The sequence below is a fragment of the Notolepis coatsorum genome, assembly GCF_963971535.1.
Source record: "Notolepis coatsorum genome assembly, chromosome: 1".
Classification (NCBI taxonomy): domain Eukaryota; kingdom Metazoa; phylum Chordata; class Actinopteri; order Aulopiformes; family Paralepididae; genus Notolepis; species Notolepis coatsorum.
Window position 1 is genome coordinate 94,113,133 of NC_140165.1, and position 22,767 is coordinate 94,135,899.

The 22,767-nt window shown below is 41.1% G+C and overlaps 1 protein-coding gene across 1 annotated transcript in view; it reads right to left on the minus strand.

Moving 5' to 3' along the window:
- LOC311232015 (uncharacterized protein) overlaps window positions 1-22,767 on the minus strand; it is a 57,572-nt gene that overhangs the window by 28,821 nt on the left and 5,984 nt on the right. Inside the window, exons 3-12 of the mRNA XM_084318678.1 lie at window positions 21,231-21,269; window positions 20,798-21,109; window positions 19,474-19,649; window positions 18,562-18,779; window positions 17,518-17,549; window positions 12,785-13,599; window positions 12,550-12,584; window positions 10,024-10,194; window positions 5,960-6,088; window positions 4,003-4,041 (exon numbers count right to left, since the gene is read on the minus strand). Of these exons, the coding sequence (XP_084174804.1) occupies window positions 4,003-4,041; window positions 5,960-6,088; window positions 10,024-10,194; window positions 12,550-12,584; window positions 12,785-13,599; window positions 17,518-17,549; window positions 18,562-18,779; window positions 19,474-19,649; window positions 20,798-21,109; window positions 21,231-21,269 (1,966 nt within the window). The remainder of the gene's footprint in view (window positions 1-4,002; window positions 4,042-5,959; window positions 6,089-10,023; window positions 10,195-12,549; window positions 12,585-12,784; window positions 13,600-17,517; window positions 17,550-18,561; window positions 18,780-19,473; window positions 19,650-20,797; window positions 21,110-21,230; window positions 21,270-22,767) is intronic.

Consider the following 22,767-nt stretch of genomic DNA (forward strand, 5'->3'; position numbering starts at 1 on the left):
GTCCACAGATGAATACAGCTGGGCCCTCTTGTAGACGGTAGCTGCCGGTCCACAACGAAGAGACGTGAGGCGACCTCACTCGGGGTAGAGCGCCGTCTCACCTGGACTCCTCTCGGGGGGTAGTTCCAACACTCACTAGTGTTGGCTGTTATCCATGGCATAATCAAAGCACCCAAAGCAAGTAGATAATCCAAGCCGTGTAGGGCTCGCCGTCGTCCGGGTAAAGTAATCCAATGTGCAGGTCCACTCGTCCTGGCCCAGAACTCCTCGGATGAAAGCACCACACGTGGTCTGCCCAGCCTGGTTAAGACTCTAGATAACGCCAGGAACGATGGGGGTACTGCTCACTTTATAACTCTAACCGAACGATGCACCATACATAATAGACTATTATTAACTTAATAGAAATACGTCCCACTCGACGGTATAGTGCCAAACTATGACAATTCAACTATTAATCCACACGATGTCTCAATGCCTATTCTGAGGCCAAGTAGGCCATACTGCACCACACGTGGGTCGTGGGTGAGGCTTCACGTCTGTTACTAGGTTGGAGGGTAAAGGACTAATGGACTAAAGGACTAAAAGAAAGTTCTACTTTACTTGCGCCATATATATATGCGCTGTGAACAAATAGTACCATTCGTATTTCGCCAGACGTATTCCTACGCGGAACCGGGCTTGTAACGACATGTTCGTCGGCACGATTGAACTTGAACCAAGGGGCTTGGCTGCTGGCGCCAGGTTCTTGTCCAATGAGAGAATGAAACTATTATGGGCTGTTAGTAGACTAAAGGGATATTCAGTGTATATGTACAAGGAATATACAAGGGATATCAAACGATATACAAATACTATTAAATATATATCCATAAATAAATATATATATTCGGTTTAATCTGATCCTTCACAACAGCGCTGAAATAGCACTCGCGGTACGCGGTGAGCTACTGGAGCTCCCGGAGGGAATTATTTTCACAGGACATTATGACAGGAGAGATGTCGGACTGCAACAGATCTTGCCGGTAAAACAAAATGACCGTAATTACCGGCTCACGGAAACCCTGGAGTGAGTATGTAGGTAATGTGGGCTATCCTCCACAGGTAACACCCTGGAGTGAGTATGTACGTAATAGGGATGGCACCAATCCGATACTGGTCAAATTCACGCCACGGGATCGGATATCGGGGAAAAACAGGAAGTATTTTCCGATCTGATACATGCCGTAAAGCGTGCAATCACGTTAACAGTACTAGCAACAGTTAACAACAACGTTAGCGTTAGCTAAACGTGAGCGCCGCAGTCATGTCAGCTGTGAGAGTTATTTTAAGCTCAAAGAAGAAAAAGGCAAAACAGCCTGTGTATGCGTGCAAATACGGCACAGAGTACAGGCCACCGTACTGGGGTCACAGGCAGTTACGCAGAGTAGACTAGGAACGGATAATGGTGGAGATATGGAGCTAACGGCTAAAACTAAAGACACTCACAAATACAGAGGACTCACATGTATGTGGAATAACATGACACAGCCGAGTGTAATATCTGCAACGGAAGTATTTCTAGGGGTGGCAGCAACACTGGGAACTTCAACACCACGGACTAACGTTACATCATTGAAACGGAGTATGCCGAGTTTATACATGCAACGAATGCCAAGAGGAAATGTTTTGGCCACAACTAACTTCGCTGGAAACCATTCAGAAGTGCGAGAAACTCCCTGCAGACGGTAACAAAGCAAAGCTGATAAGAGAAAATAACCAAATGTATTGTGCAGGACGCCCAGCCCCTTTGTAGGAAATGTAACGTTAGGTTTCCGACGCTTAGCCTCGCTTCATGTTGACAAACCGGCATTTTATCTCCAACACGGCTATCCCAAATAAGTACAATGTTGTGTTTCTTTTTCAAATGTAGCCAAGAGTAAAGATCATAACCCTATCATAACAGCAATCAGTGTATATTTTCAGCACTACGTTTGTTTACCAATGATTAAAAAATCTCTGAGCATTGCACCAGAAAACGGGGGCGAGGACAGGAAGCCATCATGAAATCGCTGTAGTCTTTTTTTCTTTTTTTTTTTAAACTTCGTTTTTTAGCGTTTATCGCTTTTCTGGTCAAGCATGACCGACAGTTGTAGGGTGAAACGGGAGAGAGAGCAGGGGAAGACATTCGGCAAATGACGGCAAGTCCGGGAATCGAACTCGGAGTCAACCAGATCCGTGACGCAGCACGGTATTCCGCGACGCAGCGCGGTACATGGTGTGCTACTGGAGCACCCGAAATCGCTGTAGTCTTATTAACTAAAAGATTTTAACAAAATAAAAAGCAGCAGCACTATTGCATAATTGAGTAATGTATGCTAAGTATTTATAATTTTAGGGGAGTAGGATTTGTTTCACAGTTTTAGCATGATGTTTTATAGATGGCTAGGTTAAACAGAGGTTTTTGCAATCCCTAGTGCATAATGTGGGCTATTCTCCACAGATAAAACGTTGGGGGAGGATTGTGTGTCACTGTGCATCATCCATACTCGACTGGATTCTATCCTTCAAAGGTACAACATTAGGGGTTAGTATCGGACTTGGGAACTTGTAATGCAGTCAAACAGCAACATCTAGACAAAAGAGTCCCGCTTGGTACTGCACTTTGTTTAATATTTTTGTTTTGGTCTGATGTGTGGGTTGGAGTTTAGTAACTTATTATACTGTGATTTTCTCCAGACCTCTCTTAGTAGAATGTGAGGTATCCCCACTGAAATCCAACTCTTACATCAGACAAAAACTAAAGAAATGAAAGCGCAATACCAAGGGGGGATTTTTCTGCCTAAATGTCGCAGTTTGACAACATCACAGAGTCTACCTTTAACTCATTCCCCGCCAACAACGAGTTTACCGATATTTTTATTCATTATTCATCCAGGGACCTTGGTGTTACCATAGGGAATGAGTCTGAGATCGCCAAAGTGCAATACCGGCCGCATCCAGCTAGACGGCGGTATCGAGCACCCTTTGAAACCTTGTATCTTGGCTTGTCGGTTGCATTGAAGAGCGTCAAATATCCCCGATCCACATGTTGTGGTGGGTTATGTCGTGGACCAAATGGACATCGGATGTACCAGATGGCGATCAAACAATTGGAATATTATTTTTGGAATACTCCTGATCACAGGTAAGTCAGACTATCTGACGTCAATTCTGGCTTGATCATGCAATGTTTTTATACCGATCGGGCTGCTAAGTGTTTTTAGTGTTCAATACGAATGCCGTTACTGCCAATCAAATAATCAGAAACGACCCCCCCCCCCCTTTCATGCATTCATGATGAAACATAATACCTATGATATAGAATATAGAATTGGTTTCGGAATAGTAGCGTGTACAGGCAAGAAACGGCAACGTTTATAGTAGAATTGACGCATAAGGCTATTACTCAGCCTTTCGGGAATTACCCCAGACCACGCTATAACTATACTTATATTCACCACGGTATAACACAGGAATGTATGGATGGAAAAATTTATTCGTTTTCACATATTGAACAATAGATAGTTTATGTCAAATGAGCCATAGTATTGTATACATAGCTATAATATTATAGTTATAGCTCTACAAATAAGGTGATGCACCCCATTTCTTTTAAAGCTTGGCAGTGCTTAGACAGGGCCCGTCTAATGGCTGGCAGCCAATGAGTTAAGATAGTTGCTAAGTGTTGCTATGGTCACCATCTTTGAAGGATCACATGAAGTTTCTAATGCATAGAGAAATCACTAAAACTTACAAAAAGTAGAGGATGTAAGGGAGAAAAAGGTTTGAAGTTCCTCCCATGAAGGAAGTGAGACTCTGTTGCACCCTTTCACATAAAGAAATTTTTAACCCCAAGATCAGACCGTCAATACACAGTCAACCATGGTGATCCTCACCCGAGGAAGCCCGATTAGTCTAAGTGTATACATGTGTGTTGGGAGTGTGTGTGTGATTAACCGTGTGCAAGTCCATGCGTCTTACCCCATTGCTGAGGCCCATCAGATATGCATAAGCTGCTTCCTGAAACAGGCACATAGAAAATGTTGTGGATTATTCATTTTAAAAGATGAATGGCAATTTACGGGAATACTACAAAAAATAAGAATTCTAAAATGTTATTACCATGGTCTAGGAAAGTTCAATCAATATTTGTCAACACAAGAGCTCCTCTCCTAAAAGTCAGTACCTCCAGGATTTAAACAGTTTTTTGGCAATTGTTTGCAATAAAAGATGCTTGATTTTGCAATGACTTTTCTCAAAACTTGTGCTGAATTTTTTTTTTCTTACAGAATATATTAACATGTAAATCTTTTAATAATTCATTTGAACCTTCCCATTAACCTTTTTGACCCCAACCGTCATTCTGGGATATAAATACCCCTACAAATCTTTTTGTGGCCTCAATTGTCCTTGTTCATTCTCTTCCAACTATTACTATAACGGAACGTAGACCAATCTCAGTCACTCTTATTGTCTCGGACCAAATTCGGCCACGCCCCATTCCCAGTAAAAAGTGGGAATCTCTAGAATGGGTTTTGGGCGACTGTGTTTACGGAAGTGCCTCTCAAGTTGACGATACACAACACTTTCTGTTGTCAGTAGATGGCAGCATTGGTTTAAAATTAAAAGGTGAAAATGTTGAAAACTACATGAATACATTTCCCAAGACCTTTAGCACAGGTCACAGCTCACTGGGACGCGTCTATTCTTTGACGCGATCTGAACAGCGGTAAACTATTAATGCGACCTCAGTACAGTGACCGCGAATGGTAAACTAATTATTATTATTTATTTTTTTTATCTTTTCCCCCCTCCTTTTTCCTCCGATTTTCTCCCATTCCAATGTTAGTCGTTATGCCAATTCCCAATCCCCTTCCTAGTCGCTGCGCACTTAACCCCCACAGTCGGTCTGGGAGAGTGGAGGCTATCACGTGCTTCCTCCGACACACGTCTAGCCAATCAACCGCTTCTTTTCACCTGGCAGCGCGGACTCTCACTGAGAGGGTGTAACATGTGGAAGGATCACCCTTAGATCCTATTAGTGTGAACGGCCAGCCAAGCTGGTGACAACGCCGGAGCTGTGAGCTGGATTCGAACAGGCGAATCCAGCGTCTCCGGTGTTGGTGACGAACGCAATCTCCGATACGCCACCTGACCGCCCGGTAAACTAATTATCTTAACAAAAGTGCATCATTGGGCGGCTACGTGGTGCAGTGGGCAAGGCGCTCACCACGAATACTGGAGATGCTGGGTTCGCCTGTTCGAGCCCAGCGCTCCACATTGCTTTCAGTTTAGCTGGTCGTTTGTACTAATACACATTGGCAGTATTAGGGGGTGGGAAACTGATGGGTGGGGATCGGGCGTTGTGGACAGCGACTCCTACAGGTCGGTTGGTGCGCCTGCGCAGTAGAATCAGGAAGCGATGGGGGCGACGCCCCTCCAAAGCGCAGACCCCTGACGCTGAAAGATCGCGCCGCGCAGGTGAAAAGATGCGACTGCTGTTACCTCGAGTATCGGAGGGGACTCGTGCTATGTATGACTTAGTTGTGGGAGGCAAGAAACAGCGTTCGAGACAGGGGAGGGTTGAATTGGATGATACGAAATTGGGATGGGAGAAAAATAGAAAATGGGAGAAAAAGTGGATAAAAAAAAAAAAAAGTGCATCATTAGCATTATGTTTGTTGTCTAAAGGGAAACAAAATGGTACAATTTAAGATTTTAAATGTTATCCGCATATATAGGACAGATAAAACATCGTTAATTTGTAAGAAACCTCAATGAAAACGGTGCAGGGTAAGTAATATTCACTATTGTTATGAAAATGTGATAGAATCCTATAAGAATGTGGACGCATTTGGTCACCGTGACGTTACCATAGTGCTGTTGACGACAAACACAATCAGAATAATAATAACGTTTTTCTTTTATCAAATGTTACCAGAGAAAAGTTCAATGGCTCCATCACTATGTGGAAGATGAGTGTGGATCCACTCAGGTGACAAGGTTTCCTGCTGAAGGCTCTCATCAGCGCCACCAGGTCCTTCCAATATGGCATCTGAAAAAAGGCCTGGGGGCGGGCAGAAAGTTACAGATGACTGGATCAGTGGTATTCCTAGTAGGGTGCATTTGACTGGCTCCTTACCACCTAGGGCTGGGCGTTTTGACAGTATTTTTCCAGTACAAATTACAATGTGATGAGACATATTTTGTATGTTATGTTGTAATCCAATTGCCATGGTGCCATTTAAAAAAAATAAATGGTCCATTTTCCTTTACTTGTGTGGCGATATCAAAATCATCATAACAACAAATAATAGTGATACTTAACACATTGACCGCCGGGGGTTGTGCCCATCTCATACCCCTCTCTGCCACCGTTAAAAGCCTATGGAGATGTTTACCTTCTTGTAGGGCTATAACTTTATAAATTGTATTGCTATATTGACATTACTATGGCCCATTCAACATCGATTATCATCAGGATGTGGGAACGTTATACTTTTTCATTCATACATTGTTGTGTTAATACCTTCTAGAATAGAAGTATGTTTTTAATCTTTTCTGCTGTAATTCCAAAAACACTAGTTATAGGCCCAAACGCATTATGATAGATTATCGATTGCAGTTTCTTTCCCATACATGCTATATTAAAAAATTCAAATGTATATGATCGGTATACATTATGCTTCATCATGCGTGGAGGAAAGGGGGGGAGGGTCGTTTATAATTCCTTGATCATCAGTAACGGCTTTATGTAGTATGGGTGATATATTGATCAGACTGATTACAAACAAGGAAACGCACAATCGGGCTGAAAATAACGTTACTGTCCCCTTACCGTGGGCCGTTGAGACTGGCGGTGAAAGATCCCAATTATTCGACGCCGATCGCCTAGGTCCATTTCCGGTTTGTATGGCGCAATAAACGCCGAAATCATATCAATTATTAAGTTTAGAAAGCGATCCATATGTACTATAGTGTCTGTCAGGAGTCCTGTAGCGAGATGTGACTGCCGGAGGAATTTCCTCGATGCACCGATGACACTTCCGGTTTTTGCGAGAGTGTAACTCGCCCGACCATCCACCAGGCGGCGGTATTGAGCCGTTGCAGTCCCATCTAGGGCCTAACAAAAATAATAGTTGGTTTCAGGTTGGTTGTCAGTTTGGCCATGGGTAGGTAGGGAATTTATTTTATTTTATTTTTTTATTTTATTCTTTCCCACGGCGACTATGGATAGGGAATTTCTTTATTTAATTAAAATGTTCACAACAACATGGATGCATGTACTCTGCCAGCATGTTTAATATCCATAATACTAAATGTTTGACTAAGATTTCTATGAAACTTTATTCTTAAAAAAAAAAAAAATAAATAAAAAAAAGATTTTTTTTTTTTTTTTTTTTTTTTAAATATATAATTTTTTTTAAAAACTCATAAAATATATTGGGTCGCACCTAAATCGGCAGGGTCGGTCGGCAACCTGAAACCAACCATTATTTTTGTTAGGCCTAGGGTCCCACTAGGGCATCGGGGGTTGGGTGGATGAATTATGAATGCCATGGCGAAAAAAATGAAATATTGATCTCAAAAACGCTGTACAGCGATCTTGGCGGTCAACGCATGGCGGGCAAAAATGCTGAAAAGCGATCTTGGCGACCAATGTGTTAACACATTCACGGCCAACATTCACACGCTATTGGGCGCCAACGGTTAATGGCCAAAAGCATATATATACGTTTTTGGATAGTTTTCCCTTTTTTTCCGATTTGTACCGGGTGCAGTACTGGCCAGATCATGCTAGTAGGCAGTATCGAGAGTGCAGTAAACCCTGTTCAACACCGGGTGCTACACTCAAATGTCTCCGGGCGCATGTTGTGGTGGGTTATGTCGTGGACCAGATGGACATAAGATGGACCAGATGGCGATCAAACAATTGGAATATTCTTTTTGGAATACCACCACAGGTAAGGATTATCCGACGTCAATTTCAGCTTGATCGTGCAAGGTTTTCAAACCCATCCCCCTGATCGGCGTGTGTTGTGGTAATAACGAATGCCGTTACTAGCAATCAAATAATCAGAAACGACCCCCCCCCCCTTTCATGCATTCATGATGAAACATACGGTAATACCTATTATATACATTTGATTTGGAAATAGTAGCGTGTCCAGGGACGAAACGCCAATGCTTTTAGTAGAATTCATGTAGCGCCCTGTAACTTGTTTCCCAGGAATTAGCCCGTATCACCCCGAAACTATACTTATATTCACCACGGGATAACGCATGAACGTATTCATGAGAGAATTTATTCTTTTTTGCATCTTGAACAGAAGATAGTTACTGTCAAATAACCATGGTATTGTATCCATAGCTATAATTTAGAATATAGATATAGCAGGGGCGGCTGGGTAGCGCAGCGGACTAAGCGCCTGCCTACCACCGCAGAGACACTGGCATCGAATCCAGCCGTCAGTGGTACCTCCGGCGTGGTCGGTCGTCCATACTAACACAATTGGCAGTGTTAGCGGGAGGGAAGCCTGTGGGGTGTGTATCCTGGTTGTTGTAAACAGCGACTCCTACTAGGGATGGGCATTTTAAAGAAAAATCCAGATCGATTGATCGCATGCTATACTCGATTGATCGTGTATTACTCGGAGAATTTATTTTTATTTTTATTTTTTTTATTCTTTTTTATTATATATTTTTTTAGCTTATTTTTGTTCATTCACATATATGTTCAAGGAAACCAACAAACAGTTATAATCTTACACATACATGTGAAAAGATATGTAAAAAAAAGTATATATATACCGGTATATATATATATATATATATATAAATAATAAAAAAATCATACAAATTTATAATTTCGCTTTTTTTCTTTTCTCATAGCTACGAGTTTACTCGCGCCCATCCCTAACTCCTACAGGTCGGTCGGGGTGCCTTCTCAGCAAGGAAAATAACAGGAGGAGGTAGTGTGATCCTCCCACGCGGTACACCCCCCAGTGAGTCCTCACTGTCAGGTGAAAAGAAGCGGTTGTCGGAGGAAGCATGTGGTAGTCTTCACCCTCCCAGACCGACGGTAGGGGGTAAGTGTGCAACGACCAGGAAGGGAATTGGCATAACGACTAACATCGGGATGGTAGAAAAAGTACGGAAAAGGGGGGGAAAAAGATAAAACAAATATATATATATATAGCTCTACAAACAAGGTTGTGCGTTCTCGCCCCCTCTCTCTCTCTCGCTCTCTCTCTACATTCAATGATTTAAAGTAGCCAAACGTTACAGACAGTATAAATACTAACTGGATAGTTGATGATAAACATTTAATTTCATTATCTGAAATATTCTAAAATCATTAAGTCTGCTATAAGCCATTATCCCTTTGTGTGTAATTATTATTTTCTCACAGTAGTATATATATATATATATATATATATATATATATATATGTGTGTGTGTGTTTGGCTAAAGTGGATAGAAAACACAGTACTGTGCAAAAAAAGGGCACCCAAGAGTTTTTATATAAATAGTCTTAGATGTAAATAATTTTTTTTATTAGTGTGTCAGTAGACTACTCTTAGTACATTTTCATTAAATTATTTTTTAAAGCATCTTCATGGTTTAATAATGCAAACATATGTTGCAGGGACTTATTATAATCATCATATTGGCGTGACTGTATGCATCAAAGGGTTAAATCAAGCATTTTTAAGTGCTTTAGGAAATGTCAAAATATTGCGATATATATTGTGTATCGTGATATGGCCAAAAAATATCGCAATATCATTTAGAGGCCATATCGCCCAGCCCTACTATAATGGTAAAATAGTTATTTAAAAATTTGCCCCTAAAAAATATTATTTGCCCCTAAATTTCTCATTTAGGGGCAAGTGTGCCCCTAGTGAAAAAGCTTAGCGTACAGCCCTGACAGGATGGGGAAATCGAATGGCCGTGAATGAGTTAAGTGAATAGATTTTTTGTCCCATCCCTAGTTCCTACCATGCGTTGGTGTGGCAGTATGTACAGGCTGTCCTTTCTGTGAATGTATCCGTACTGCTCCAGTAGCATGACGACATCTCCGTGGGTATAGGCTTCATCGTGGTCCCAGTCCGGTAGGTTAGTTATCATCGCCATTTTTGTAAAGCCCATGACGTCAAAACGACTCTTGATCTAAAAACAAACAAAGGACACCGTTTCATGAATGCCCAACAATTTAGCATGGATTGAACTGGATTGGTTTTTAACTAAGTCCACTAGGGGCAGAGTGGCTAACTGAGTGAGTGAACAACTGAATGAATCAATGTGTGAGTGACCGATTGAGTTAGTGACACTGCACGTCTATGAGGTGCTTCCCATAAATAAAAAGAAAAACGTTTTATTTATTAATTTAGAAAATACAGAAATAGGGAGCAGAATCAAGCGTCTTGTTACAGTTCAGGATCCAAAATAATGTGTACCCCACATGACAAGAGTAATATGTCTATTTATTTTAGAATTGTATATTGGCTCTAGGATGATGATGATCAGGATTATCACCATAGGGTTCAGAAACTCTTTTCTACACTGGTATCTCCTTAGGGAACAGCCTGCCTATGCACATCAAGCAAAGCCAGACTAAAGCGTTTTTTTTTTTAAAACAAAAGTAAAGGCGCTTCTTTGGGAAGAAGTGTAGGATTGGAGATTATTAAAATGTTCCAGTTTCTCTTAGTGTAGTGCAGGGTACGAAATGTATTTTATGTCTTGTTGTATTGTGTTTTTATGTTTTCCAACGAGGACCACTTTGGAAATACCGGTAAGTGTTTTAAGTAGTGCTGTCAGGCAATTAAAAAAATGTATCTAATTAATTACAGGATTTGTAATTAATTAATCTAATTAATCGCATTTTAATCGCATAACCATTTTATGCCTGATATTCTATATTCTATAATCATATTTCAAATTGCATGTGTCCGGATGGCAGAATTCAGTACTGTATCTACAAAACCTTCTGTTTAATCATCTTCCATCTATTAATTTGCTTAGATTTTTCAGGTCTGGTCAATTTTAGCATGGTGTTATTCACCGCGCAGATGATTGATTGAATGAAAATTTTATTTTGAGTAAATTGTAATGAACCAAATGAGAATATCAATACATTTTTTTTTTATCCTGAATGAATGAAAACTTTATTTAACAGATTGCAGAATGGGTACAATACAGTACGACTCAATACACACAATTGTTAACACTTTGGATGCCAGCGACGCGTTTTGTCGTTAGTTCATGCCGACCTATGAATGCCACCAACGCTATATAGCGTTTGTTTGTCATATTTTTTCTTTTATTGGCGATTTGAATTCATATTTCATCAATCGAGCCTCAGGTTAGTGCTGCAGAGTCTCTCTGAGCTCAATTGGGAAAATACCGCCCCCTATCGTCTCTCCCTGTGTAACTGCACCCCATTAGTTTAGACTGATGGGGGGGGGGGGGGGGGGGGGCAGTTTCCTCATTTTACTTTTCCGTCAAGCCAACTGAAGAGACCCAAGTTGATCGCCGACCCCAGAACAGCGTGGATTATGTATTTCCAGCACCCAACGCTGAATCAATAAACACGATCGATATTTGGAATGGCGATCAGGAATTGGAATAATCTTTTTGGATAACATCTGGTCTGAGGTAAGGAATCTATTTTACCAGTCTTGGGATAATCAGAGCTTTTTTCACAGATATATGTCAACTTGTCCCATATGTGTGTGTGTGTGTGTGTGCCGCTGATCAGGAAATGAGAGAATCGATGTTTCAGCCCGCTTCTATAGCGTGCATAAGTACACATATACTATCGATAATCTAGCGTTTATTTGAAAACGATTCATAAATAGGCCGAAAAATTTCTGTTTTTGTGTATGCCAGAATATTCCAGTAAATGCCGTTTATCACAGAATCTTTATATTTTCCTGAAAAACGAGGGCTTTTCAAAATGCTATAAAATGGAAATGAAGCGATTAAAAAACAATCCGTTTTGACAATGTTGACTGCAAACAAGTCATTGATAAGCGACGGGCAGATTAGACACATAGCCATGGTGGCTCTGAAAGTGTTAAGGGGATGCAGACCAGAGAAAGACTTTCGTCTTGTTTACATCAGGGTCCCCCATTTTCAACTCATAATGAATTGTAAGTAAGGGTGCTACTTGCACCGTGCAATCCATTCTTTGTGGATCTAGCCCACAGTATTTCTGACACTGGGAATACATTCCCTGAGATTCATAGATGTCCATAGAATCAGACACCAAGAACATGCAAATGGACCATATTAAAAAAAAAATCTGTAAATGTGTATTCTACATTCTTATGGAATGAATGATGAGTTAATTTTCATAACGCGATAATTTGCTGTGTAATTAATTAATCTAATTAACGCGATAAACTTGACAGCCCTAGTTTTAAGTCATGCTTTTAGGTGCAATCCTCTGGAATACATGGTCAGCATGCTTAATTGCCATGTATACTACTTGTAATTAGTCAGATATGACGTGAGAAAACTCACCTGGTCGTAACTTAAACCTTCGGCTCTCATGGACTCTAAAAGAATACAGAAATATAGGAAGGGGGAGAGAGGGGGGGGGTGGAGGGAGAGAGAGGGGGTGGGGGGGTGGAGGGTGAGTAGTTAGATGAGGATTGATACTTGTACTCTAATAAAAACATCACACTATGGTGAAAGAACTAAATCTCTGAAGTCTCGTCTTTCATTTGGACGTCTGAAGCAAAAATGTATCTCACACCTGGATGTCTGAAGCACAAATGTTGGCCTGTCGCTGCATTTGTCATAGAAGCCACATTTGCAGCTTTGGAAGATGTAGAGGAATGTTGAAAATCTGTTTCCATATCAACTTTGGCTGGGGTTGTTGAATCTTTAGGTGCGTCCTTGGTTGGGGCCACTGTAGCGGAAGTATCCACAGGAATGAGTGCAGGATCTCTGGACTCGGATGGCGCATCTTTTGATATAGGCCGATTCTCACTCGTTTTGAGTCGACTGTAATCAGGTTTAACTGCTGATGATGTAATGGAAGAATCATCAGGTTTGGCTTTAGACTCCTCAGGACCTGTAGTTTCAGCCACCTCGACTTTCATAGTGTTGGCAGTTTCTCCTGAAACTTTAGTCTCTACTGCTGCAGACTCTTGGGATTTGGTTTCAGTTTGCTTGGTCTTGAGTTTCTTCACAATCTTGTCAGTTGTTTTAGCCTTGGATGACAATGCTTTAACTGCCATTTTTCTTGCCGCCACTATTACGACCTCCTTGCCCTGTTGTTGTGTCTTAGTCCGTTTCATAGCGACTGCCTTGGCTTTGGAAACCAGTAGCTTAGCAGTACTGGTAGTTGTGAAGCCAGTTCGCTTATAACGTCTCACTAAGGGTTTGATACTGGGAGTAAGTAACAGAGGCCGTTTATCAGTCCTAGGATCCAGAGGATGCAGTAGCTTTTCCTCAAAGGTGGTGGTTGGCAGTTCGGGAGTTGGGAACACAGGCTTTATCATGGTGGTGGTTTTGGATTTAGTGGGAGAGTATTTGGAGGTACTCGAGTGGGAGGTTATATGGATTCTGCGGAAGGGACAGGTAGAGAAAGAAAAATCAATCAATAAAGGCTTATTTATAATGCATATTTCATATAGAATTGCAATGCAATGCGCTAAACAAACATCTAAAGTAGGGCTGGACATCAACATTTGATAAAAATCGCAATATGACCTAGTGCAGGAGGTGCAATGTCAAAATACCATTATAAATTAAATATCGTCACGCTGCAGAGATGTCCTGTGCCCAGTAGTTCAAAACTTTTAATCCCTATCTGATCAAATCAGATTTGGATTGTGGGTAGTTCAAAACCAAAAAACAGGATCAGGTTCACTTTGATATGCGATCAGATAGGGCTGGGCGATATGGCCAAAAACGTTATCGCGATAAAATTATTTTCATATAACTCGATATCGATAATTATCGTCGATATAATGTCTGTCAAGTTTAATTAACTTCTTATGCCCGGCGCCGATGGACGGGCTATTAATAGACTTGTTTTGCTGCTGCGAATGTCTCGAGTTGATGTCGTCATCAGTCCGCGCACGTTAGCAGTTAGCCAGAGCAAGCAGTGTATCCCATGACAATGTACTAAATATCCCTAAAATACTCTGTTCCGCCCCAATACATTGCAACGACGTCCACCGTATACCCCACACTACTATAACCGTGGCGTCAGAATTCACGCCACACACACACTCGGCACGTAAACTATAAAATAGCGCCGTGCAAGCCAATGATCCTAGCCAGCCTTGTTTACTACCCAGAGGTGCAGCGCAGGTCTCATTCGCTCTCGGCCATCTCCTTCACTGATTGGTTGTTAGTGCGTGTGCTCATATCCAAGCTTGGAAAATCGATATATCGAAACTTTGCGACCACGTTTCATGTTTATTTCGAGGAAATAATTTATCGCGATAGTTATCGTTATATCGCCCAGCCCTACGATCAGATCAGGAAATCAAATCCAAGCTTTAATCTGAATTAAATCTTCAAAATGGGTAGTTCAAACCGACACAGGATTGGGATCAGTTTGATCCCAAAAAACTGGATTATCTTGATCCAGAGGGGTGGATTTCCAGTGGATTACCAGAGAAAAATGTACTATACAATTTGTTTAAAAATATGTTTCAATATAAATAAGATGGCAAATTTTGTTAACTGAAATATTACAACAGGCAAATACATTTTATTTGAGATTTTTTGGTCACGTTTGCTGTGGACTATTTTGTTTTCAACCAAATGTTGATGACATAAATGTGTATGCTCATAAAAGTATCACAACCAAGATTGTCAATCACAAATGTAATTTAATAATAATAAAATTATTATTATAAAAAAATAATAAAAAGAAAATAAAAAATAAATAAATCCATCTGTCATCACCTTCAGCAAACTGCAACCTCACTCAGAATTCAGCTCCTCAAAGCATGCCTTTGAATTAATGTTTTTTTTGTTGTTACCCTAGTGAGTATTTTATTACAATTCCATTATGATTTTATGTCCTTTATGTATTTACAAATATAATTAGACATTATAGATGTCTCTGCAATGTGGTCTCTTGTATTCCTTGTATTATTTTTCATATCCACTTGATCAGGGGTGGCCAACCAGTCAGAGACTAAGAGCCACAAAAATGACTGTGGTACCACAAAGAGCCACACCATATACCAGCGTTTCTCAACCTTTTTTTTCAGTCACGGCACCCTTCATGTGTTTATAGGTCTCACCCTCTGGCCTCTGAAGTTGCTAATGTCTTTTTAATTTGGACCTCACAGGGTTAACCTCTTAAGCCCGAGATATACAGTAAAAGTGTATATTTTCAGTATTACGTTTGTTTGCCAATTATTTTAACTGTTATTAGTGAAATAAGATTATAGAGGACATTGAGTCGGAAACCGGCGCATATTGACAGGAGGAAGTGGCACAGCCAAAAGTGAGTGTAGTCTTTTGAAGGAAGAGACTCTGGGCTTTCGAATTTCGAAAAACTACCCTACCCAGCTCACACCAGCCCGTCAATCATCTGACTTCTGGATTTCCTTTTTTTTCTTGGGATTATCTCCCACAAACCTGAACGTTATTGCCATAAAACAGAACGCAGTTGGGGAGCTCCAGTAGCTCACCACGTACCGCGAGTGCTATTTCAGCGCCGTGGACAACCGCGCTCGCGCGGATCTGGGGCTGAGCGCGTTCGAATCCCGGACGGCAGCCGTGCCTTTCCCAGAGTGTCTTTCCCCCCATCTGAACCCTTTCAGCCTGCTTCTGTCGGTCGAACTTGACCAAGTATGAATGCGACGAAAAAGCGATAAACGCTAAAAAGAACCAGCTGACTGGTCAAAGTTTAAAAAAAAAACAGAACGCAGTTAGTTTCTCTACCTTTCTGTGAACGTCTTGCAAAAAACGGTGTTGCAATACGATGAAAAATGGTGGAGAAATTTACATTATAAAAAAGATGGCAGAATTCAGTACTGTATCTACAAAACCTTCTGTTTAATCATCTTCCCTTTATTCATTTTTCAGGTCTGGTCAATTTTAGCATGGTGTTATTCACAGTCAACGATATATATTTTTTTTTAAATAGAATTGATATTCTCCTTTGGTTCATTACAATTTACTCAAGCCTAGTAACAGACACACTATTTCTGACACTGATGTCCCTAGATTCAGATAACAAGAACATGCAAATGGACCATTTAAAAAAAATTGTAAATGTTTATTCTACGTCCTTATGGAATGAGTGACGTAAAAAGAAATTATTATATATTTTTTCTTATGGATGGAAAAGCCGCACATTGACGGGCAAAGAGCCGCATGCGGCTCGCGAGCCGCGGGTTGGCCACCCCTGCACTAGATGGAGATTGGTAGGATTAAAGCAGATATTCAGAATCTAGTAATCTTGAAAAGTCTGGATCTGGATCAGGGTGATCCTATCCTGAATTGCTTTGAAATACCGGGACACAATCTGGCAGAATTGTCTGATACTGGATTACAAAAAAATGGGATTTACAAATCTGATCGGATCTGATTCAGATTAAAAGTTTTCAACTACTGGGCCCTGGTATACAAATCGTATCCTACAGATTTAAGATTATCATTCCCCCTGATAATGTGAATTATATAGCATTTCTCAATTACATAATTTTCCAAATCATTCAGCCCTCATCTAAAGAAGGTATTTAAAAGAAGTGACGAGATAAAATATTCTAAATTACTAGAGGGTAGTATTAAAGGTTTAATAAATGGGTGGAGAGCAAAGTACACGAAAGCTTCTTCAAAACTAAAAAGGTATGTTTTAAGCATGTATTTAAAAACATTGTTCAAGTTTGTTTTTATTTGTCAGATCAAAATACAGAATACTTTATAATGAAATGTTTGTTTCTTATGAGCCCCTGTGTGCTGTCCTCTGTTAATGTGGACTGTTCCAGAGCTTTGGGATTTGATATGAGTGAGTGAGAGGTGCTCTCTAGGAAAGTATAATTTGATTACACAGAGCTCAATTTAAACTAATACATATGCCTTTTCTAACTTGACAACATAAACATCCTAACTAGGCCCCTTTGTATTTCATGTTGCAATGTTTGTTAATACAGTCGTTGACAGGAAATACATGTGGGCCAAAACTGTTCCCCTGGCAACGGGATAGCAACAGCGGCCAAAGCTGTTCCCCTGGCAACGGGATAGCAACAGGGGCCAAAGCTGTTCCCCTAGCAATAGGATAGCAACAGGGGCCAAAGCTGTTCCCCTGGCAACGGGATAGCAACAGGGGCCAAAGCTGTTCCCCTGGTAACGGGATAGCAACAGGGGACAAAGCCGTTCCCCTGGCAATGGGATAGCAACAGGGGCCAAAGCTGTTCCCCTGGCAACGGGATAGCAAGAGGGGCCAAAGCTACACAGCAACAGAATACTTGTGAAAAGGTCTACTGATGAATATTACGATGATTGACTTACTTTTCCTTGTCCGGCTTCTTGAATGAGACGTCCTGTAGACAAAACACACACAAACAACTTAATCAACTGCACTGAAAAATAAGGTGCACCTGCATCACACACAACAGTCAGCAGGTCAGCAGTTTTTGCCAGTGGTGGTTGTTGTGGTGCTGTCAACCTGGCAATATGCAGTCTAGGAAAGCACATTTTACAAATTGTTCCAAATCAACTAACACTCACAGAAATGCCTATGAAAATATCAACACCAACAATGCATTTATTCTACTCTCAATACTCGTCCTACTCTTTCCTACCGTTAGCTCTAAAACAGGAAGCCAACATCTGTCAAGCTTGCAAAAACATATTTCCAAATCTTCTAATGTATTATCATGACTACCAGGGGAATTGCAATTATTACAACATTTTATCCAAAAAGACAACAAGCTCCATTTACCTATTGATCTATTGACAGTAGTGAACAGAACATTGCTAGTTATATTTGAGTCCAGGAAATGTTCATGTTCATCACAACAACAGATGATGCTGACCAAAGCAACTCTGTGTGACATGATTTAACTTCTTTTAGAACAACACGTTCTATGTCTTCTGGATATGAGGTACGAGTTCGGGGCCCGAAAAAAGCCTGATGGGTAGAGCAGTTCATAAATAAATAAATTAAATACAAATTTTGGAGTCAATCAATTGTCGAGACTTTCTCTAGTTGTTAAAATGTAGCAATTTATGCCCAAAGGGCTGAAACGGGGACTTCTCTCCCTCGCTGCTGCTGCTCAGCACCACAGGGTCCACGGTGCTGCTCTGTGCTGCGAGAGGCAGCAGCCAGTGCAGGCGGTGAGTCTGAGTAGCAACAGCAAGACAGAAGACAGTGCTGTTGGAGCTGCAGCCTTTTGACCACAACAGTAGATAAAGTCTTCACAAAAAATTGATCGACTCCAAAATTAGCACCCAAAAATAATATATATATAAAATATTTGGACACAAATGGGCATTCTAAACATTCAGTGAAAGACCTCTAGTCCCAGGGTTAAGGGGTGGAGCAACACTCACCTGAGATTTTAAGGCAGAAGTCGTCTTGCTTGTCGAAGAGGAAGGAGAGGAGGACCTCTTTTGTCCTTTCGAGGGGTGGGACGAAGAGCGCTTTGACCCTTTGGATGAGGAAGGGGAGGAAGATGAAGATTTCATCGTGGTGAACTCAGTCAGCGGAGCTGGGGCCAGAGTCTGCTCCATGTTGTCTGGGCTAGAGCAGTCTGGAATGGGATGGGCGGCTAGAGAGAGAGGGACAAAGAGAGGAAATCAAATCCAGTGTTATTTGTTAAAAGCACCGATACCGGTATCAGATATTGGGTCGATGAGGCGACAGTGTCGGGTTAATTTCTCCCAATAAATGAACCCTTGTGCTGAAGAACCATATACTGTAACTCCATTTAGACATTCTTTGGACAGCGCCCTGTTTGCAGTTGTGAAGACGATCCATATATTTTGGGAGAGTGAATATGATATCAGTACTAAGCAGAGTACGGTAGTCACCATCTACTGTCCAACTGTGAACGAACACAACACTCCTAACTTACCATCTTTAGGTGATAAAAGTTTGAAAACATCCTCTGAGAAACGTTAACAGTGACATGGCTCTTCGTCTGGGGTGATACCAAGAGCTAGTGTTGTGTACAATATGTTACAAAATGTGATACCAAGAGCTAGTGTTGTGTACAATATGTTACAAAATGTGATACCAAGAGCTGGTGTTGTGTACAATATGTTACAAAATGTGATACCAAGAGCTGGTGTTGTGTACAATATGTCAGAAATCGACTTGCATTTTTGTTGCACAAAAGAAAGCTCAAGCTCACAAGGAGCGAAAAGGAAGATTACCGGTAACTTATTGAATAATGTTGTACCAACAACCATTTAAGGGTCCAAGTCTATACGAGTCCCAAAATATGTGTTTTGCCCTTTAACCTGATTTTTTCTTTGCCAGTCTTTCAGCGCTGGTCTCCTTCTGTTGGTGGCTGGAGGACTTTGGTGACAACCGTCTCTCCGAGCTCCTGGACCGGCGGGAGGGGGAGGCAGGAGAGCTGTGAGGGGAGCGATGAGGGAGGCCTTTAGGGGAACCGTGAGGAGAGCTGGAAGAAGACCTGGAGGGATGAGAGACAGGCACACATATTTAACAGAGAGAAGGGGCCTTTCCTTCTGCCCCATGCTAATTTTCTTTGGCACACCATATTCAAATACATATTCATAAGAGAATTCTATGGCACATTTGCATGGAATATCCTTACACCATATTCTAAACTAGATGTCAACTGTAAATGTTGCTTTAAGTGTTTCCGAGTTGTTTGTGTGTTTTCGGTCTTTGCACGAGTATAAATGTGACAGGGCTGGCAAATCAGCACCACTGGATCAGAAAATGCTTTTATTACACGTTATGGTTCCTGAAAGAGCAAGATTATACCCACACAATGATGTAGGTTGGCCCTTACATTTACATTTCGTCATTTAGCTGACGCCTTTATCTAAAGCGACTTTCAAGTTCTGTACGACAAGTCAGCAGGAAGGGTACGACAGTGCGGAAACTTGGGTGCTGCAGTGTTGAGTCGATAGTAGTAAATACATAATTAGTATAGTAGGAAGAGTGCATGATAGTATAAGACAGTAAGAATGTTAGTGTTCTTACTTATATATTTTTTTCTTTCTTCTTTTTAATTAATTTCAGATATTGATTGAAGTAGTGTTTTTAGTCGACTTTAATGAATCTGTGACGAAGGAGGAAACTGCCTTATTGAAGATTGCTCTTGTTTCACAAAGCCTCTGCAAACTAGCTAGCTAACAAGACCTAACAAATTGGATTGTTCCCGAAGACACACAATTGACACTTGCGATGCACACCCTATTACTTTTGAGATGCACACCCTATTACTTTTGAGATGCACATTGCACACCCTATTACTTTTGAGATGCACACCCTATTACTTTTGAGTACACCCTATTACTTTACTTTGAGAAGTACACCCTATTACTTTTGAGAAGTACACCCTATTACTTTTGAGAAGTACACCCTATTACTTTTGAGAAGTACACCCAGTGCAAAAAGGCTCTACAACCAGATGCCCACAACCAGTCATGCTCAGAGCTGCTTTGATGAGAAAGACGCACAACTGTAATTTGGCCTTGTGACCTGTACACCATCTCTACACCATCACCATGTGCTCATACATGCATACGTATGATCTGTCCGTCCGTCTGTGTGTGTGAGTCAAGTTGAGTGTACATGTATCCCACAAACCTGCTTTCGTGTCTAGGACTGCGTGGTGATCGGGAACGGGCCCTGTGCATCTCCCTCGCCTCTCCCGCCGGGCTGGGAGAGTGGGAACAGGAGTAACGCCCCGGGCTGGCATGGCGAGAATGGGAATAAGGCCGGGGACTGCGAGAGTGGGAACGGGAGTAATGCCGGGGTCCGGGAGAGCGGGACCGTGTGTAACGCCGAGGGCTAGGAGAGCGAGATTTGGAACCAGAGTGGGAGTGGCTGCTGCTGGTTGCCTGGTGACGATGCTTAGAACTCTGGGAAGAGGAGAGCTGGACATCTCTACTGGCAGGACTGGAGAGAAGAGACATGAAAGGATTTAATATTCATTCTCAGTATTCAATCAAATAAATGTGGCATATAAATGCATTCCTTCATTCACACATACATGGACATATTGAAAACAGTGACTCACATGGGTGCAGGCGTCGTCTCCCCCTTCCAGTGAGGGTACCTGGGTGAGAATAACAGGCATGTTAAATACAATCTATTCTATAAACCATCAATACAAAAGACATTACTGTTTGTGGTGCACAGAAACGGTCAAGATGCATACCTGCCAACACTCCCCATTTTTTTCAACCTTTTAAAGTTTCTACCGATGTGCTCCCGTTTGATAATTTCTCCTGTTAATCTCGCGTTATAATATTATATTTTTAATAGGGCTGGGACTTTATCGCATTCATTTTGATTAACTACAGAAAGAATTAAAAGTTAAGAAAATTGATGAATTTAAATCGCATGATTTTTCTTTATTGTGTAAGAATGTTAGCTTTCAAAGGAGACCAGACTCATGCATGTGCTATATGTATAAAGTATAATAAATCGCAAATGACCTTTTTTCTTAGTCTGGTTTGTTCATAAAAAAATATTAAATAAGAGAAATTGAGATCAATCAAGAGTTTTTTTTTCTTTCAATGGACAACTGTTCTGGAATGTACTTGAAAGTAGTGCATTTTACTTTTAGCTCGAAAGTGCTTGAGTTTACAAAAGGTCCTTTGCGCTATATATATTATTCCTAAAATTGCTGCACTGTTAAAAATTGCATTGATCTGAGACACGAGCTGAAAAATCGATTCTCTTATTTCCTCATCAGCGATCGTGCACACTTCACACATAGGGCAAACGCTGAGATCTCAGCGAATACAACTCTGATTATCCCAAGACTGGTAAAATAGATTCCTTACCTCAGATCAGATGTTCTCCAAAAAGATCATTCCAATTTCTGATCGCCATTCCAAATATCGATCACGCTTATTGATTGAGTATTGGCTACTGTGAATATATATTCCAGGCTGATTCCCGTCCCGCGATGACTTCCATGTTGGTCAGACTTCTTGCCAGCACAAGGAACCAGCTGGCTCCGCCTCTACATATCTACAGATCCCAGGTCAGTCTAAGCGACTGACCTGCAGTTACACAGGGATAGACGATAGGGGGCGCTTTTTTCCATTCTGAGCTCCTGGAGGAGCTGCTGTACCAACGGGAGACTCGGTTGATGAATATGAAATCAGATCGCTAATAAAACAAAACGATATTTGTCGTCGTGGGCACTCAACGGGGGGGGCTGATAAAACGAGATGTCGTCTGTGGCACTGAAAGGGTTAATTAACTATAAAGTCTTGAATTAATTCTTAATTTAATCAAGTCCCACCACACATTTTTAATAAGAGTGCGCCATAGTGACACAAACTAAGACAGGCTTTCCATGGGGGATATATACTGCCAGATTAGACAGAGACTGTCTTAATATCCGTCATACACTATGCATAATTAATCATGTTCATCAATCAATCATGTTAATTTCAAGAATAAATTAAAAAAAAATTAATCCTGCCCAACCTGGCAACAGAGAGTGAACGTAAAACCACTCAGTAACAGGCAGCCAGCCAGCCAGCCAGTCAGCCTCCGACACGTTGAAAAAATCTGAGCAAATTATGTATTTTTCATTC